Source organism: Hemitrygon akajei, chromosome 10 (assembly GCF_048418815.1).
Source record: "Hemitrygon akajei chromosome 10, sHemAka1.3, whole genome shotgun sequence".
NCBI lineage: Eukaryota > Metazoa > Chordata > Chondrichthyes > Myliobatiformes > Dasyatidae > Hemitrygon > Hemitrygon akajei.
The window spans coordinates 174,335,891-174,356,373 of record NC_133133.1 but is presented as its reverse complement, the minus strand read 5'-3'; the positions used below and the strand labels follow the sequence as shown (position 1 = coordinate 174,356,373).

The 20,483-nt window shown below is 42.8% G+C and overlaps 1 protein-coding gene across 3 annotated transcripts in view; it reads left to right on the top strand.

Annotated features, from left to right (window-relative positions):
* Positions 1-1,501: 1,501 nt before the first annotated feature.
* med21 (mediator complex subunit 21) overlaps positions 1,502-20,483 on the top strand; it is a 30,490-nt gene continuing 11,508 nt past the window's right edge. For all 3 annotated transcript variants that reach the window (XR_012100653.1, XR_012100652.1, XM_073059776.1), the window contains exons 1-3: positions 1,502-1,609; positions 4,232-4,346; positions 10,156-10,256. Coding sequence is in view for 1 of the 3 variants with exons in the window: in XM_073059776.1 (XP_072915877.1) it covers positions 1,568-1,609; positions 4,232-4,346; positions 10,156-10,256 (258 nt within the window). In the remaining 2 variants the exon portion in view is untranslated. The remainder of the gene's footprint in view (positions 1,610-4,231; positions 4,347-10,155; positions 10,257-20,483) is intronic.

Sequence of the window (20,483 nt, the reverse complement as noted above, 5' to 3'; positions counted from 1 at the left end):
TAAGTTTGCTGATGACACTAAATTGAGTGGAAAAGCAAATTATGCAGATGATATGGAGAGCCTGCAGAGAGGTATAGATACGTTAAGTGAGCAGGCAAGAATCTCGCAGATGGACTACAATGTTGGTAAATGTGAAGTAATCCACTTTGGAAGAAAAATGAAAGATCACATTATTATTTAAATGATAAAAAGATTGCAGCATGCTGCTGTGCAGAGGGATTTGGGAGTGCTTGTGCATGAATCACAAAAGGTTGGTTTGCAGGTGCAGCAGGCTATCAAGAAAGCAAATCGAATGTTGGCTTTCATTGCTAGAGGGACTGAATTTAAGAGCAGGGAGGTTATGCTGCAACTGTACAGGGTACTGGTGAGGCCACACCTGGAGTACTACGTGCAGTTCTGGTCTCCTTACTTGAAGAAGAATATACTGGCTTTGGAGGTGATGCAGAGGAGGTTCACCAGGTTGATTCCAGAGACAAGGGGGTTAGATGCAGGATGAAAGGTGACCTGATAGAGGTGTTTAAGATGATGAGAGATATTGATCGTGTGGATAGTCAGAGGCTTTTTCCCGGGGCTGAAATGGTTGCCACAAGAGGACACAGGTTTAAAGTGCTGGGGAGCAGGTACAAAGGAGATGTCAGGGGTAAGTTTTTACTCAGCCTAGTAATTTCTAACGTAGGGACATGTTCGGCATAACTTTGTGAGCCGAAGGGCCTGTATTGTGTTGTAGGTTTTCTATGTTTCTATGACTATAAGGAGAGATTGAGACACTTGGGACTGTAGATTTAGGACTGAGATGAGGAGGAACTGCTTTTCCCAGAGAGTCGTGAATCTGTGGAATTCTCTGCCCAGTGAAGTAGTGGAGGCTACCTCAGTAAATATATTTTAAGTGACACACACACAAAATGTTGGAGGAACTCAGCAGACCAGGCAGCATCAATGGAAAAGAGTACAGTCGACATTGTGAGCCAAAACCCCTTTTGCAGGACTATATTTCAGACAAGGTTGGATAGATTTTTGCATAGTAGGGGAACTGAGGGTTATGGGGAAAAAGTGGGTAGATGGAGATGAGCCCATGGCCAAATCAGCTGTGATCTTATTGAAAGGCAGAGCAGCCAGATGCCTACTCCTGCTTCTATTTCTCACGTTCAAAGGTCAACGCAATAGTTTGGGAGCCACATGATTACCTATGGTGCTCGCCTGTTAGGTTAGGTTTTCTCGAACTTCAGTAAAAACACAATGCCTCACTTTCTTTGGATGAACGTGTAAAGTAAAATACAAGATCGTAGATAATCTAATTTTGGGACGTTTTTTCCCATCACTAATTGCTAATTGGGTAATTCCGGGAGGTCTATACATTGTAGATTCTGTTTGGCTACCAGGTTCTCCTGTAGGCCAATCAAATCTGAGTGATTCAGGAAGGCGGTTTCTATTGGTAAATAGACTCAAACCAATGATCACAGGGTGGTTGTTTGGCACTTGGAACACGCTGGAGTGCGGCGAACGTGCATTGGTTGGTCGTTGCTAGGTGTTTTCCACCAATAGTGAGCCGGCTTGTTGCTGCTGAAAGATGGCGGACCGATTGACTCAACTGCAAGATGCAGTTAATTCGGTGAGTGGTGGCTCCTTTTATTATCCCCCTGGGATCTCCGTATTCTCCCTCAGATTCCCTCCCTTCCCTCCTTTATCAAACCCTCTTTACCTTACTTTTCCCCTTCCACTCCTCATTGCTCCTCCCTACTTCCCTGAGTTCTATAAAATCTGTGTCCGTCTCTCGACTAAATATAGATGGAAAAAATCAATATAAGATATTACCTAACTGTTTTGGGACCACGCATAGATGACTAATTTAATGGGGTTATATTACTGCTCAACCAATTGTCAGCGTGATTGAGAGGAGCAAATTTGTAGAGAGAGAGAGAACAGACAACGACAGTGTACACAAGAGATTCTACATGGTTATCATAATGGGCGATTTTAACTTTCCAGATATTGACTTTATACAGTATATTCTTGTATTGTACAAGTGAGGGATAGGATAGAATTTGAGAAATGTGTTTAGGAGTTAATTCAACAGTTTTATAAGATTGCTTTTATGTTTATTGTATGTTTTTATTATACTGCATCAAATCCTATTTTGATATTTTTACACTCGTGTACTGAAGAAAGATAATAACCAATCCTGAATCTTCAAAGTTTCTGTAATCAATATATAGATGTCCCAACTAGAGAGAGTGCAATACTGGATCTCCTGTTAGGGAACAATAGGGCAGGTGACGTGTGTGTAGGGGAATATTTTGGATCTAGTGATCATAATAACACTAGTTTTAAGATAACTGTGGAAAAGAATAGGACTGGACCTTGAGTTGAGATTTGGTTGAGAAAAGATCTGACAAGTGTGGATTAGGATAGGTAGTCTTAGGCAAAGAGAAGCTTAGTAGGTGGGAGGCCTTCAAAAGTGAAATTTTGAGGGTCCAAATTTGTGCTAGTGGTAGCCCACAAATGCAATCACATTTCTGGTGCCAATGTAGCTTGCCCATCACTTGCTCTAACCTGTACGTCTTCAGAATGTAGGAGGAGACCTCAGTACTTGGAGGAAACCCACATGGTCATGGAGAGAACATTCAAACTCTGTACAGTCAGTGGCAGGAATTTAATGCTGATTACTGATGCTACAAAGTGTTGCATGAATAGCTATGCCACTGTGTCACTCAGTGGGTGTGAATGGTGAAGGGAGATTGGGACAGTCATTCAGAATTGGAATGGAAGTTTTTTGCAGTTCAGCTATAAGTTATAGCTTGGCAGGGTACTTGGCAGTGTGGAGGAGCAGAGGGATCTGGGGGTACATGTCCACAGATCCCTGAAAGTTGCCTCACAGGTAGATAGGGTAGTTAAGAAAGCTTATGGGGGTGTTGGCTTTCATAAGTCGAAGGATAGCGTTTAAGAGACGCGATGTAATAATGCAGCTCTATAAAACTCTAGTTAGGCCACACTTGGAGTACTGTGTCCAGTTCTGGTCGCCTCAGTATAGGAAGGATGTGGAAGCATTGGAAAGGGTACAGAGGAGATTTACAAGGATGCTGCCTGGTTTAGAGAGTATGGATTATGATCAGAGATTAAGGGAGCTCGGGCTTTGCTCTTTGGAGAGAAGGAGGATGAGAGGAGACATGATAGAGGTGTACAAGATATTAAGAGGAATAGACAGAGTGGACAGCCAGCGCCTCTTCCCCAGGGCACCACTGCTCAGTACAAGAGGACATGGCTTTAAGGTAAGGGGAGGAAAGTTCAAGGGGGATATTAGAGGAAGGTTTTTCACTCAGAGAGTGGTTGGTGCGTGGAATGCACTGCCTGAGTCAGTGGTGGAGGCAGATACACTAGTGAAATTTAAGAGACTACTAGACAGGTATATGGAGGAATTTAAGGTGGGGGGTTATATGGGAGGCAGGGTTTGAGGGTCGGCACAACATTGTGGGCCGAAGGGCCTGTACTGTGCTGTACTATTCTATGTTCTATGTATGCTGACAGTTCCTGGTGTAAACAGGGATTTTAGTTCAACTTGGTTAGCTCAATTGGAGGAAACTAGGGGAGATGAGATTTTTACACAGAGAGGGTGAGTGCGTGGAATTGCCCTCCTAGGGCTGGTGGTAGAGTCAGATATATTAGGGACATTTAAGAAACTCTTAAGATAGACACATGGATGATAGAAAAATGGAGGACTATGTAGGAGGGAAGGGTTAGATTGATCCTAGAAAGTAGGTTTAAAAAATCGGCACAACATTGTGGGCCAAAGGGCCTGTACTGTGATGTAATGTTCTATGTTCCAATTCTGAGTACTAAGAAGTAAAGTATGAAAATAAATTTCTGAACATCAGCAAGGAGTCTAACACAATGATACTGTTGAAATAGTAATTTAGTTCATAGTTATCAATTCTCTGGTTCAAGTTCAAGTCATTTCAGCCATACACGAGTAGGGCCAAACAGAATAGCATTCATCTGGGACAAAGGTGCAAAGCACAGTCCAACAGAACAAAGCACAAATAGCTCTGATAGCAGAAAAAAACTGTCACAAAAATGACTTCCATTTTAAAACTCAAGGTTTACTTCTAAGTTCTCAAGATGTTTCAATCAGTCTTTTTTGTCATGGCTCATCTGTGCCGTAGTTGCTCTGTTACTGTCATCTATAACCCCTGTCTAAATAGGTTTGCAGTAATTTGAGTTAATTCTCTTTCTTCAGCTGGCCGACCAGTTCTGCAATGCCATCGGTGTGTTGCAGCAGTGTGCTCCTCCGGCATCATTTACAAACATTCAGACAGCCATAAACAAAGATCAGCCATCTAATCCCACAGAAGGTAAGCATGGGTGCATGGCAGTACTTTAATCAGAATCAGGTTTAATATCACCGGCAAGTTGTGAAATTTGTTGTTATGCAGCAGCAGTGCAATAAAATACATAATAAAAACTGTGAATTACATTAAGAAATATATACAGTTGCAAGAAAAAAATTGTGAATCCTTTGCAATTACCTGGTTTTCTGCATTAATTACTCATAAAATGTGGTCTAATCTTTATCTAAGTCACAATAATAGACAAGCACAATCTGTCTAAACTATTTTTTTGTCCTTATTGAACACATTGTTTAATTTTTCCCAGTCCAGGCTGGAAAAAGTATGTGAACCCTTATATTTAATAACTGGTAGAACCTGCTTTAGTAGTAATAACTAGAACCAAAATTTCCTGTATTGCTGATCAGACTTGCACAAAAGTGAGGAGGAATTTTGGACCTTTACTCCACACAAAACTGTTTCAGTTCATCATTATTTCTGGGATGCCTTGCATGAACAGCTCTCTTCAGGTCATGCCACAGTATCTCAATTGGGTTAAGGTCTGGACCCTGTCTTGGCCATTCTGAAACCTGTATTTTCTTCTTTTTAAACCATTCTGTTGTTGATTTACTCTTGTCGGTTGATCGTTGTCTTGTTGCATCATTCAACTTCTATTAAGCTTCAGGTGATGGACTGCTACCCTGACATTCTCCTGTAAGATGTCTTGATACAATTTTTGAATTCATTATTCCTTCAATGATGGCAAACTGAGGTAGCAAAACAGCTCCAAACCATAAACACAAAGTGCACTGCAGAAGCTGTGGTCAAATCAACACGTACAAACAAGCTGGATGAACTCAGCAGGTCGGGCAGCATCTGTTCAGTCCTGACGAAGGGTCTTGGCCCGAAACGTTGACTGCTCATTTCAACGGATGCTGCCCGACCTGCTGAGCTCCAAACCATGATACTTGTTCACTGTGCTTCAGCTTTTGGTGTTGGTGTGCAGTGCCCTTTTTCCTCCAAACATAGTGGTGTGCATTTCTGCCAGCTTTTGTCTTGATGGTCCACAGAACATTGTCCCAGAAGCATTATGGAAGATCCAGATGGTCTTTTGCAAACTTGAGAAGTGCAGCAATGTTTTTTTGGAGAGCAGTAGTTTCCTCCGTGGTGTCCTTCCACGAACACCATTCTTGTTTAGTGTTTTTCTTGTACTGTAGTGGACACATGAACAGAGACTTTAGTAAGTTCTAGAAATTTCTGCAGGTATTTTGCTGTTACCCTTGGGTTCTGGCTTTAGCTCTGTGAGGTCTCAGCAAAGAGAAGCTTCGGTCAGAGAAAGAAAAGTAAGGTCAAGCTTTTCTTACTTCCCTTTATATCTGCTCAGTTAGGACAGTAGAGATGTCAGGCGGGATATTTGAAAGCTCCTCTTGCAGGATGTGGCAAGGCAGGGAGCCCTGACAACTACTAACTGCAGTTTCTAACAAACAGTGTTAAGGAGTTGGAGCTGGAACTGGATGAACTCCAGATCATTCGGGAAGCTGAATGGGTGATAGATAGGACATGTAGAGAGGTAGTTACACCCAAGGTGTTGGACACAGGAAACTGAATGATAGTCAGGAAGGGGAATGGGGTTAAGGAGCCATTGCAGAGTACCTGTGTGGCCTAGTGGGCAAGGCATCAGATTAGTAACCTGAAGGTCACTGGTTTGAGCCTCAGCTGAGGCAGCGTGTTTGTGTCCTTGAGCAAGGCACTTAACAACACATTACTTTGCGATGTCACCGGTGCCAAGCTGCATGGGTCCTAGTGCCCTTCCCTTGGACAACATCGGTGGCGCAGAGAGGAGAAGGCCTGCAGCTTGGGCAACTGCCGGGCTCCCATACAACCCTGCCCATCTCCCATACAACCCTGCCCAGGCCTGCGCCCTGGAAACTCCAGGCGCAAATCCATGGTCTCTCAAGACCGACGGATGCCACCATCCCCCTCAACAAAAGGTGTATCACTTCAGATACTGTTGGGGAGGGGATTGACCTAACAGAGGAAAGTCACAGTGGTCGGGTCTCTGGCACTAAGTCTGCGAAGGTGGGGGTGGCAAAGAGGCACACTGTAGTGATAGGGGATTCATTAGTTAGGAGAATGGACAAAAGGTGTTGTGGGCGAGAATGAGATTTCTGGATAGTATGTTGCCTCCCAGATTCCAGGATCCAGGACATCTCAGATTGAGTCCTCAACATCCTTAAGTGGGAGGGTGGACAGCTAGAGGTCATGGCCCATGTAGGTACCAATGACATGGGTAGGATGTTGGGTGCCAGGTTAAAGGGCTAGAACTACCAGGGTTGTGACCTCAGGATTGCTACCTATGCCACATGAGTGCCACAAGATTATACAATTTAACATGTGGCTAAGTAGTTGGTGTAAGAGGGAGGGCTTAAGATTCCAGAGAAGGTGGGACCTGTACAGAAGGGACGGTTTGCACCTGAATTGAAGGGGGACTAATATCTTAGTGGGAAGGTTTGTTAATGCTGCACGGTGGGGTTTAATCTCGAGTTGCGGGGGGATGGAAACCAGAGTGCCATAATGGTTAGTGGAGAGGTTGTGGAGGCAGATGTTGATAACACCTCAGTCAAAGTCGGGATTTAAAAGGTTGGGCATGGTGTGACTAGTGTCCTGACCTGTGTATATTTCAATGCAGGAAGTATTGTAGGAAAGGCAGTGAGCTCAAGGCATGGGTCAACACCTGGAATTGTGACATTGCAGCCATTAGGACTGTTTTAGATGTGACAGAGCAGGAGGGATTAAAGGAGAAGGGGTAGCGTTATTAGTCAGGGAAAATGTTACAGCAGTGCTCCATCAGGACGGACTGGAGAACACGACAAGTGAGGCATAATGGGCGGAACTGTGAAATAAGAAAGGTATGACCATGTGAATGGGGCTATACTACAGACCTCCCAACAGTCCTAGGAATTGAGGGACAGATTTATAAAGAGATCACAAACTGTTGCAAGAAACATAAGGTTTTCATAGTAGGTGATTTTAACTTTCTACATCTTGACTGGGAACCCCATACTGTAAAAGGACTAGATGGGATAACAGTTTCCTTCATCAGTACATAGAAGTCTGAACAACAGAGCACGTGATACTGGATTTGTTATTAGGGAATGAGATATGACAGAAGTTTGTTTAGGGGAACACTTTGCATCCAGTGACCATAATGCCATTAGTTTCAAAGTAAATATGTAAAAAATATATCTGGTCTCCAGGTTGAGGTTCTAACTTGGAGAAAGACCAATTTTGATGGCATCAAAAATGATCTGGCAGGTGTTGATTGGGACAGGCTGTTTTCTGGCAAAGATGTACTTGAAAAATGAGAGCCACTCAAAAATGAAATTTGAGAGTACAAAGCTTGCATGTGCCTGTGAGAAAAATGAGTAAACATAATAAATGTAAGAAACCTTGGTCTTCAAAAGATGTTGAGCCTTGGTTAAAAGAAAAAAGGAGGTATGTAGCAGGTATAAAGCAGTGGTGTATAGGAAATGCAAGAGAACACTTAAGAAAGAAATCAGAAAGGCTAAAAGAGGGCATGAAGTTGCTCGAGCAGACAAGGTGAAGGAGAATCCAAAGGGATTCTACAGGTATGTTCAGAGCAAAAGGATTGCTAGGAAAAAAATTGGTAAATTGGTCTTCTGGAAGACCAGAACGGTAATCCACGTGTGGAGCCGAAACAGATGGGGGAGATCTTAAGTGCACTCTTTGCATCTGTATTCACTGAGGAGATGGATACAGAATCTATTGAAGTGAGGCAAAGTGGCATCAATTTAATGGATCCCGTATAAATTAGAGGATGTGGTGTTTGCTACTCTGAGGCAAACCAGGGTGGGTAAATCCCCACAGACTGACAAAGTGTTCCCTTGGACCTTATCGAAGGCAAGTGCAGAGATTGCTGTAGCCCTAGCAGAAATATTTAAAACATCCTTAGAGATAGGACAGGTACCAGAGAATTGGAGGATAGCCAATGTTGTTCTGCTGTTTAAAAAAGGCTCCAAACAGAAACCAAGAAATTATAGACCGGTGAGTCTGACATCAGTTGTGGGAAAATTATTGGAAGGTATTCTAAGGGACCGAATATACAAACATTTGGATAGACATGGACTGATAGGGATAGTCAGCATAGCTTTGTCCATAGTAACCAATCTTGTAGAGTTTTTTAAGGAAGTTACCTAGAAAGTGGATGAAGGCAGTTGTCCTCTACGTGACTTTAGTAGGACATTTGACAAGGTCCCGCATGGGAGGCTGGACAAAGAGGTTCAGTCACTTGGCATTCAGGATAGGTACTAAATTGGATTAGACATGGTTTTTGTGGGAGAAGCCAGTGAGTGGTAGTAAAGGGTTCCCGCTCTGACCAGCTTGTGACTAATGGAGTGCCGCAGAGATCGGTAAACAGTAGAGCACTGAGGACTGCGGTAGGACAGAAGGATCTGGGAGTACAGGCATGTAATTCATTGAAAGTGGTGTCACAGGTTAATAGGGTCATAAGGAAAGCTTTTGGCACATTGGCCTTCATAAATCAATGTATTAAGAACAGAAAATGGGATGTTATGTTGAAGTTGTATAAGACGTTGGTGAGGCCAAGTTTGGAGTATTGGGTGCAGTTTTGGTCACCTACCTATTGGAAGGATGTAAACAAAGTTGAAAAGTGTGTAGAGAAAATTTCCAAGGATGTTGCTGGGTCTGGAGGACCTGAGTTACAAGGAAAGATAGAATAGGTTAGGACTGTATTCTTTGAAATGTAGGAGATTGGGAGGAAATTTGAAAGAGGTATACAAAATTATGAGAGTTATAGATAGGGTAAATACAAGCAGGCTTTTTCTACTGAAGTTGGGTGGGTCTGCAATCAGAGGTCATGGGTTAAGGGTGAAAGGCGAGAAGTTTAAGGGGAACATGAGGTGAAACTTCTTTACTCAGAGGATCATGAGCGTGGTACGAGCTGCCAGCAGAAGTGGTGCATGTGAGCTCGATTTCAACGTTTAAGAGAAGTTTGGGTAGGTGCATGAATAGTACAATCATGTGGCAGCAATACAATGCATAAAAGCATGCAGACATGGTCCAGGGGTTCAATTATTGTTCATAACAAACATCAGAATGGGGAAGAAATGTAATCAAAGTGGAATGATTGTTGGTGCTAGATGGGGTGGTTTGAGTATCTCAAAAACTACAGATCTCCTGGGATTTTCACGTACGACAAGTCTCTAGAGCAGGGGTTCCCAACCTGGGATCCACAGACCCCTTGCTTAATGGTCTTGGTCCCTGGCATAAAAAAATTTGGGACCCCCTGCTCTACAGATTACAGAGAATGGTGTGAAAAGCAAAAACTTTCAAGTGAGCGGCAGTTCGGTGGGTGAGAAAGCCTTGTTAATGAGAGAGATTGGCCAGACTGGTTCAAACTGTCAGGAAGCTGACAGTGTAGTGAAGTAGCCATATGTTATAACAGTGGTGTGCAGAAGGGCATCTCAATGTCGAACCTTGAAGTTGGTGAGCTACAGCAGCAGAAGACCATGAACATACAGAAATACACACAGTGGCAACTTTATTAGGTACAGGAGGTGTTTTATGAAGTGACAGCTGAATGTATATGTACTTTGAAAATAAATTTGACTTAAGTCAAATGTCTATCCATGACACTACCTACAGTGTGTCACAAAGAAAAAAATCATCAGTTGTAAAGCAATCAGGGGCAACGAAATGGGCCACGTTATAATCCTATCATTTTTATTAGCTGTTTCATACTGTGGTGTGACTTTACAGAAATTCTGTTAATTACCTGATTCTGTATTTTCCCTAGAATATGCACAGCTTTTTGCTGCACTCATAGCAAGGACTGCTAAGGATATTGATGTGTTAGTCGACTCACTGCCAAGTGAAGAATCAACAGCAGCGTTGCAGGTAAGAGTGACTGCCTGAGAGACTCTGTCATTGAGAGCTAGGTAAGTGGTGGGACAGTTGGGGAGTTATCGGTAGAGTGATTGTCTACTTACATCGGTCAGTTTGCACTAACCAAACCACGTCCCTGATTTGTCTTAGTTGCTGCTCTCAAAGTCCAAAGTAAATTTATTAGCAAACTACACAGGTGTTGCCATATACTACTCTGGGATTCATTTTCTTGCAGGCATTCACAGTAGAACAAAGAAATGCAATAGAATCAAAATAAAATTACACATGGACTGACAAACAACCAATGTGACAAAGAAGGCAAACAATGCAAATACAAATGTCAGTAATAAATAAATGTAACCCCCTCACCGGGCTCCTATGCAAACTTGGCTTGTTAGCCAGCTCTGCTAACAGCCATGGGACTCAGCAGTAAGAAGGCCATCTTTCAGTAACAATGTACATCTAAGGCCAGTATGATTTGGGGTTTAACCAAAAAGGAAGTCTGTGATGCTCCAGTTAAAGAAACCTCAATTTGAGCGAACGCAGTGTAAATACTGCCCATACTCAATTATCGGTTGGCAAGAAATAACAGATCATACACAGCATAAAATTATTAGACCATAAAACAAAAGACATAGGAACAGAATTAGGCCATTCAGCTAATTGAGTCTGCTCCTCCATTTCATCATGGCTGATCCCAGATCCCATCCAACCTCATATACCTGCCCTCTCACCATAACCTTTGATACCCCAACTCCATCAGGAATCTATCAACTTCCACTTTAAATGTACCCAAGGACTTGGCCTCCAACACAGTCTGTGGCAGAGTATTCCACAGATTCACCACTCTTTGGCTAAAAAAAAATTCCTCCTTACTTCTGTTCTAAAAGGTCTCCCTCAATTTTGAGACAGTGCCCTCTAGTTCTGGATACCCCCACCAGAGGAAACATCCTCTCCACCTCCATCTTATTTAGTCCTTTCAACATTCAGTATTTTTATAATACAATTATAAAGAAAGTACATTTACAAATTCCAGCTTTATCAAACAGTTAGTAGGAAAGAGAAAAGAAAATAAGAGGGCCCGTTACAGTTAAACCAGTCCAAATGTGCACATAAAGTTGGAGCTCATTCTGGCGTTGTCCTTTTACTCATGCGCTGGACCCACGGTTTACGTGAAAGCACACACCACATTCTGAACCACTTGAAATCTATTACAAACAAACGGGCTCTCTTTCAAGAGTATTGGCCCTTCCCTTTTGAAGCCTTTCATCTGCATGTAGCACCTCGTGCAATAGGGCTGTCCTTCCCACGGCATCTGCAGTCATCTTCCCTCCTGTCCTCTCCGCAACTGCTTCCCGAAGAGCACCGCAAACCACACTGTCTGTCACCAACACTCTCTAGAACTTTCCCTGTTGGCTGACATAAGTATATGTAATGTTACATACCCCGTAACTGGGTCACTTACCAGCAAAGATAGAGAGGTCCGTTGAAGTCTGATGGTACTATTTCTAACAGTATTTATTGATAAAAATACACAAAAATAATATCAATGCAAACATACAGATAATATACGTCGTCAATACTAAATCTAAAAGCGTGGGTATAATAGTAATCAATAAGAAATAGCTGTATCGTTGTCTAGGGGATAATGTATTGTCCGATGGAAATATAAAAGTCACTCAAGTTCATTTAGGCTGCAGCTTTTGGCTGGAGAGAGAGACGGGGGTTAGAACCTGCCCGTTTTCCTTTCTATGATGTCGATCCTTCGAAATGTCGTCGGTGTCCTTCCCCTTTTTTAGCTAAGCCGTCTTCCATGGTCAGTCCCACCAATTCCGAGGCAAATGGAAAAGGACACACGTGGGCTTTCCACCAGCTTTCGCTATTAAACGCTGTCATGGGATTTCTATCGTTTCTCCGGGTGCGTCTAAAGGGTGGTTCCCCAGACCACCTTTTATCCTTACTCACGGGGTCTCAGATGTCAATCAGGTTGGGGAGGATGCCATCCCCCCAACCAGCCCACGTTGCTCATTCCTTGAGGGCATCGATGAATAGCACAGTACTCAATACACAATTCCGTCTCCAAGAGACAATGGCCGGTTCCCGTGGCTTTGAAATCGCTGAGGGCCAGGACATTCCAAACCCCTTGTGGATTCTGCGTCTCTCTCTCATTTCCTGGGTCTCCTGACCTGAATTAATAGCGATCTTGCGATTCTCAAAAAGGAGGGGGCTACTTTCTACCCTTCGGCCCCTCAGAGTTGGGGCGCAGGCGTAACAGTAAGTATAAATAATACTGAGAACATGAGTTGTAAAGTTCTTGAAATTTGAGTCCACAGGTTGTACTATCAATTAAGCACTTAGGTGATTGCAGTTATTCACATTAATTCAGGAGCCTGATGGTTGAGGTGTAATAACTGTTCCTGAACCTGGTGATGTGGGACCACCTCATCCAGGCATGTTCTGAATGGGTGGATACACCTGAGGAGGTAGATGGGCACTTAACTGCAGCAGGATAACTAGTTTCTAAGTTACACTTGCAACCACTTTGTGGCAGCCATGAATACAACACTAAGAGCAAGTTAGAGAATGGGCATCTTGTGACAATGTTCTGACTGTCTTATGCACTGAAATTTTTTCACTGTTGACAGTACCATTATGCTTTATAGCACCAGTGATACCGATTGGGGTTTGATTCCCGCCACTGTTTATAAGGAGTTTGTACATTTTCCCTATGACTGTGGGTTTCCTGTGGGTGCTCCAGTTTCCTCTCACATTCCAAAGATGTGCAGGTTAGGGTTAGTAAATTGCGGGCATGCTATGTTGGTGCTGAAAGCAGGGCAATACTTGTGACCAGCACTTCTCGGAGTGTATTGGGCAATGATGCAAAAGACACATTTCACTGTATGCTTTGAAATACAAGCTAATCGTATCTTTAAATCTGGGATGTTTGTGTGATGGAATAATTTGTTTTTGTCTGGATGAAAGCAGCTTCAGCATCTCACATGAAGCTCAACACCAAGTCAAATTAACCAACTTTATTAGTACGTCCCACTCAACATGAATTGCTTCCTTCCTCATGTACACTACTTTGCAACGGCATCTGCCAAACCCACAACCTCCACCACGAGGGCTGAGTTTTCAGGTGTGTGGGAGCACCACAGCCGGCATGCCTGTCTCTAAGTGGCACATCATCTTGTCTCCATTGCCCCTGGCTATCAATTCAGTAACTAACTTTGAGTGTATCTCCCACCACACCACCCTGGCAGGACATTTAAAAATATTTAAGAGACTCTCAAATAGGCACATGTATGACAGAAAAATGGAGGGCTATGTTGGAGGGAAGAGTTAAATCGATCTTAGATTAAGTTAAATAGTCAGCACAACATTGTGGGCTGAAGGGCCTGTACTGTGCTGTTATGTCCTGTGAACAAAAGCTGAGAAATCTTTGGTCTAGTTGAGCAAGACCACAGCTTGAATGCTGAGATTTTTGTAAAGATACAATCAATGGCCCAGAAGACTTCAGAGGTGTTAGTGAGCCACTGAAGTATTCTAGTTGGGCCACAGTTTGAGGTTTATGTATCGTTGCAAATTGCACTGAACAGAGTGCCAAGATTTGAGGATGTTTTCAGAACTGGAGAATGGTGGCTGAGAGGAAAGAAAAAGCCAAGTGTATCTTTGGAACAGAATAATTAAGTGAGCTAACCACTGCTCCATAAGGCATATAGATGAGAGAAAAATAGTGGGCTATGTGGAAGGGAAGGGTTAGATTAAACTTGGAGTAGGTTAAAAGGCTGCACAACATTTTGGGTGGAAGGCCCTGTACTGTGCTGTACTATTCTGTGTTCTGTCTTGCACTGTTCTGTACATTGTATCTGTGTTGAAGGAGAAGCGACTTAATTGGAGTGTATAAAATTGAGGACCCAGGAATAGCCTCCAATCTGATGACATGAACATTGAATTCTCTAACCATGTAAGTTCTCCCCCTCCCCCTTCTGCCATTTGGGTTCCACTTTTGCCCCTTCTCTTCTCACCTGCCCATCACCTCCATCTGGTTCTCCTCCTCCTTCCCTTTCTCCTATTGTCCAGATAAAAGTCCGGATGAAAGATCTCGTCCTGAAACTTTGACTGTTTATTCCTTTCTGTAGATGCTGCCTGCTCTACTGAGTTCCTCCAGCATTTTGTGTGTATTACTCCCTTTGTTCAGTGTCCCTTCCTATCATGTTCCTTGTTCTCCAGCCTATCCCCTCCCAGCTGCTTATTCTGGACTCTTTCCCTTTCCTTTTCAGTCCTGATGCCCAAAACATCGATTATTTTTTTTATTCCTCTCTATAGATACTGCCTGACCTGCTAAGTTCCTCCAAAGTTTTGTGTGTGTTCCTTACAAAGGATAATTTCCTTTGATAGAAAGTGACCACGGCAGCCGATTAGTTAAAATACAAGGATTAGAGTTAAGATGAAAATGGCATGCATCTAGAAGTCTCAGTTTGAAAGGATGATAGATGTGGAATCCCTGACCGTGTTTAAATTGTACTTGAATGTGCCTTTGAAGAGTTGTAACCTATCAGATGATAGACTGGAAAATGGGACAAACTGGCTCATTCCTTTTCATTCAGCACAGATAAATAAACAGAACAGTGCAAGGTAGAACACAGAACACTACATCACAGTACAAGGCTTTCCACATACAATGTTGCATGGCCTTTTAACCTACTCCCAAATTTAATCTAATCCTTCCACCGGACATAGCTCTCCATTTTTCTACCGCCCATGTGCCTATGAAGTAGTGGTTAGCACAACACTATTACAACACGACATTCCAGAGTTCAATTCCGGCACCATTCTGAAAGGAGTCTCTATACATCCTCCCTGTGGAATGTGTGGGTTTTCCCTGGGTGCTCCAGTTTCCCCTCTCAGTCCAAAGATGTGCCGGGTAGGTTAATTGGTCATTTTAAATTGTCCCGTGATTAGATTAGGGTTAATCTGGTTTTTCGGAGGGTTGCTGGGATGGAGTGTGTCAAGGTGCCAGAAGGGCCTACTCCATGCTGTATTGCTAAATGAAAATAAGTTAATAATGTATCTGCCTCTATCACCACCCATGTAGACACCCACCACAGTGTTTTAATAAAAAGCTGCCTCTGACATACTTTCCTCCAAACACCTGATAGTCATACAGCACAGAACTAGGCTCTTCGGCACAACTGATCCGTGTTGACCGAGATCCCCATCTGAGCTGGTCCTATTTGGCACATATCCCTAAACCTTTCCCAACCATGTAACTGTCCAAGTGTCTTTTAAATGTTATTAACGTACCTGCCTCAATCACTTCCTGTGGCACCTGATCAACATACAGACCACTCTCTGGGTGAAAAGGTTGCCCCTCAAGTTCCTATAAATCTGTCCCCTTTCACCTTAAGCCTGTGCCTTCTAGTTTATGATTCCTCAACCTTGGGGGGAAAAAGTCAGCAAGCATTCACCTTGTTTATGCACGTCCCTCAGACTCCTATGGTCAAATGAAAAAAGAGAATCACAACTTGCTCATCCTTCTATAAATCAGTCCCTCAAATCCCAGCAACATCCTCATAAGTCTCCTCTGCATTCTTCAGTTTAAATGTAAGTTTATCTTATGAAAATTGAAACTGTATACATATGCCTCCTTGTATTAGCCAATTATGCCCTGGGGGAGGAAGGTCTCTGGCTGTTCCCTTGATCCATGTCTCTTACCATCTTGTACCCCTCAATCAAGTCACCTCTCACCTTCCTTCACTCCAAAATTAAAAGCCCCAGCTCTCTCAACTTTTACTCATAAGACATGCTTACTAATCCAAGCAGCATTCTGATATATCTCCTCTGCAGTCTCTAAAACTTTCACATCCTTCCTATAATGTAGAATTGTACATGATACTCCCAGGTGTGGTCAAACCAAAGTTTTATAGAGCTACGACATTACTTCATGGCTCTGGAACTCAATCCCCTGACTAATGAAGGCCAACAAAGCATTTTTTCTTCTAGTTCATTATCTTGACTCAGGATGTGAAACCTAGTGATGACCTTGCCCATGCCTTTTCTATGCTGGAGTCTGTAGGTTTGGTAAATATTGCAAGTTTGTCTATTTATTTGTTAAAGTTATCTATTCATTTCAAAGCCACATCCTATTTTGTGCTGAGGTGGTAATATGAAACTTGTTTGTCACATAGCTTCACATAGACTTCAGTCCACATCCTGTCTTGTGCACATGAGCCTTCCTCTCCCCATTGTACATCTATTAAAAACCCCTTTCTGAAACGCTGTCTGAATTCAGAATTTCTATGTAGTAATCTCTGTGGTTTATGCACCTTTAACATAAATATGCCTTTCTCTTCCTGAGTCATGCCTCCATTTGTTAATCAACCTTCATTCCACCCCTATAGTAGTTTAGTGGTATTATAGCTTGGACTTCAATTCCAGCAAGTTTGTGTTCCTTTGTGCATGTGGGTTTTCTCTGGCTACTCTGGTTTCCTCCCACAGTCAAAAGATGAACAGTTAATAGGTTAATTGGTCATTATAAATTGTCCTGTGAATAGGCTAAGTTTAAATCGATGGGTTGTTTGGCGGTGTGGTTCAAAGGGCCTGTTCTTTGCGCTATATCTCTAAATAAAAATGAAATCCTCACCCTCCCCCACCACCACACTCCAGTGCAGAAGTTAATCATGTGGGATAGAACATATATATATCTATGCCACATTATCTCCAGTCTAGAGTAGGCTTTTCCAAACCTGTTCACCTCTAGTCTACTTTTTGTTTCCTCAGAGTATTGGTGTCTTTGTGGGTTAAAGTCAGCACAAACAGGATGAGTGCTATTGGGGCAAGAGAGGAGGTACCTTGTCGACGTAGAGGCATTCTCATTGAATTCAAAACACCAATAGATCTGTAAAGAGAAATGGTGTTTCAGATGACTAAACACGTTGGAACATGTTTCATCATGAGCTGAAGGGCCTGAACTGTGATGTAATGTCCTATGTTCTACACTCAGTAGCCACCTCATTCAGTACAGGAGTGGAACCCAGTGTGATCTTCTGCTGCTGTAGCCCATCCACTTTAAGATTCAGTGTTGTGCATTCAGAGATGCTCTTCTGCACACCACTGTTGTAACTGTCTCCTTCCTGTCAGCTTGAACCACTCTGGCGATTCTTTTCAACCTCTATCATTAACAAGGCATTTTTGCCTAAAGAACTACTGCTCACTGGATGTTTTTTGTTTTCACACCTTTCACTCTTATCTCTAGAGACCTCCCTGTAGTTCGTCACCCCTCCCCTTTCTCCCATGGTCTAGTCTCTTTTATCAAATTTCATCTTCTTCAGCCCTTTATCTTTTCCACCTATCACCTCCCAACTTACTTCATTCCCACCTTCCCCATCACTTGGTCTCACCTATCACCCATCAACTTGTCCACCCTCCTTCCGCCTTTTTATTCTGGTTTCTTCCCTCCCTCTTCCTTTCCAATCGTGATGAAAGGTCAACTGTTCATTCCCCTCCATAGATGTTGCCTGACCTGCTGAGTTCCTTCAGCATTTTGTGTGTGTTGCTTTAAGATGTGAGGAAGCTGGTGGGGACCATAGGGCAGCTAAGTTTTTTCCGTGTTGTAAGTTCAGATTGTAAAATTGAGCTGAATAATTTGGTAAGGAGGGAAGTGTTTTTTGGTGGGGAGGGGTTTGCACATGGTTTGGAGGTACAGATGTGTTTATGCCTTTCAAGCAGGTTGTATGAATCGTGTCCCATCACTCCCTTAGGTGACATTAGAGGTCTGTGTTTCCAGTTGGATCATGACCATGTCAGTGATCCTGCTGCCATTTGTTGTACAGCACTCACTGCTGACTGGATTACTCCTTATGACCCCCAGTGCATTAAAGATGAGCTTTATTTGTCACATGTAAATTATCATCCTGGTTTGGCTTCTGGGCTACAGAGAGTTGGACAAAAAAAAAAGGCCCTTCAGCTAAATTCGCATTGATCTTTTATTTTTCCACTGATTCTACTTTAAGACATTTTATTCCACCCACATTGCAAAATCCTATGTGGCTGTGAGATGTTAGTGTGATCTTATCTTAACTTTGCCTGTTGCTTTTAAAAACTTATTTAGAGACACAGCACGGAATAGGACCTTCTGGCCCTTTGAACCTTGCCACCCAGCAACCCACCTATTTAACCTTTGACTAATCATGGGACCCTAATGCCCTTCCCTTGGACAACATCGGTGGCATGGAGAGGGGAGACTTGCAGCTTGGGCAACTGCCTGTCTTTCATTTTAAAAAAAACCTTGCCCAGGCTTGCGCCCTGGAAACTTTCCAAGGCGCAAATCCATGGTCTATCGAGACTAACAGAGGCCTACACAATCATGGGACAATTTACAATGACCAGTAAATCTAGTAGCTGGTATGTCTTTGAAATGTGGGAGGAAACCAGAGCATCTAGAGGAAACCCATGTGCACATAGGAAGGAACGTACGGATTTGCTTACGGAGGATACTGGAATTGAACTCCAAGCTCCGAAACCTCAGCGTCATGCTAACTGCTGTACTGCCATGGTGTCCTTTTCAGAGCTGGCTTCTTGTCTGCTTTTGAATGAACCTCTAAAGCAGTGGGTTTGAGAGTTTACTGCCATTAGGAAGGAGGTTCAGGAGCCTCAGGACCCACACCACTGGGTTCAGAAACAATTAATACTCCTTAACCATCAGGCTCTTGAACCAGTGTAGATTACTTCACTCACCTCAATACTCAACTCATTCTGCAACCTACAGACTCACTTTCAAGCACTCTACAACTTGTTCTCAATATTTATTCTTTATATTTTGTTATTATTTTACTTTTTTCTTCTATATTGTATTTGCACAATTTGTTGTCTTTAGCACATTGGTTATCTGTCTTTGTTGTGTGCATTTCATCGATTTTATTATTCTCATTTATATTTACTGTGAATGCCTGCAAGAAAATGAATCTGTATATGGCAATGTATATGTACGTTGATAATTAATTTACTTGGAACTTTGGCTGTCCCTGACAGACTTGGTGGAAGGGGAAATCAGTGCAAGTTGGAATAGGGTTTTGTAATTTTGACATGAGCGCCATCTCCTGGCAGTAGTTTTAAACTAAGGCAAGGCAATCATTTCACCTGATATTGTAGACAGCAGGATTTGTTTATTCCCGCTGACCTGTGACATGAAATTTGTTGTTTTAAAGCTGCATTGCAAGGTAGAGAAATTAAAAATTACTATAAATTACAAAAACAAATAGTGTAAAAAGAGAAAGAATAACAAGGTAGTGCTCAAGGACCATTCAGAAATCTGATGGTGGAGGGGAGAAAAGCTGTTCTTAAAATGTTGACTGTGGGTCCTGTACCACCTCCCTGATGGTAGTCATGAGAAGAGTGTATATCCCAGATGTTGAGGGTTCTTGAGTGATGGATGCCGCTACCTTGAGGCACCGCATCTTGAAGGTGTCCTCGATGGTTGTGCATGTGCTAGAACTGGCTGAATGTACAGCCCCCTGCACGAGCAACCAGTCAGGATGCTCTCCACACATCCATACAACATGTAAATCTTTGTTGACGTGCTGAATCTCTTGGAACCATTGTGAGAAGTAAGGTAGAGAGGATTGGTAATGGCGTATCGTACATTTGAACCTTAATGACAGAGAAATCAACTGTTCATTGCATTATAGTTTATGGAAATATTTATTTTGAAATACAGTGCAGAACAGGCTCTCCCGGCCCAAGGAGCCATGCTGCCCAGCAACCCACCAATGTAACCCAAGCCTAATCACAGAAAAATTAATTAACCTACTAACCAGTATGTATTTGGACTGTGGGAGGAAACTGGAGGACCCAGAGGAAACTCGCACACTCACGGGGAGGACGTACAGATGGTGCTGGAATTGAACTCCAAACTTCAATGCCCTGAGCTGTAATGGCATTGTGCTAACCAGTACGCTACCATGACACACAGAATGGGGATTGAACCCGGAAGCTCATATAGGCAAAGTATGCGCACTATCTCTGTACAAAATCTGGTGTACAGCAGGCTTCATATTACTGCATTGAACAACTATGAATTTGGAGACCTAATACGAAGTAGATACTGTGTGCCACATTCTCACACATTCACATAATCAGCTAATTGTTGGTTTAACACACGTAAAGTGCTGGAGAAACTCGGCAGGTCAGGAAGCATCTATGGAAATGAATAGATAGTCGATGTTTCAGGCAGAGACC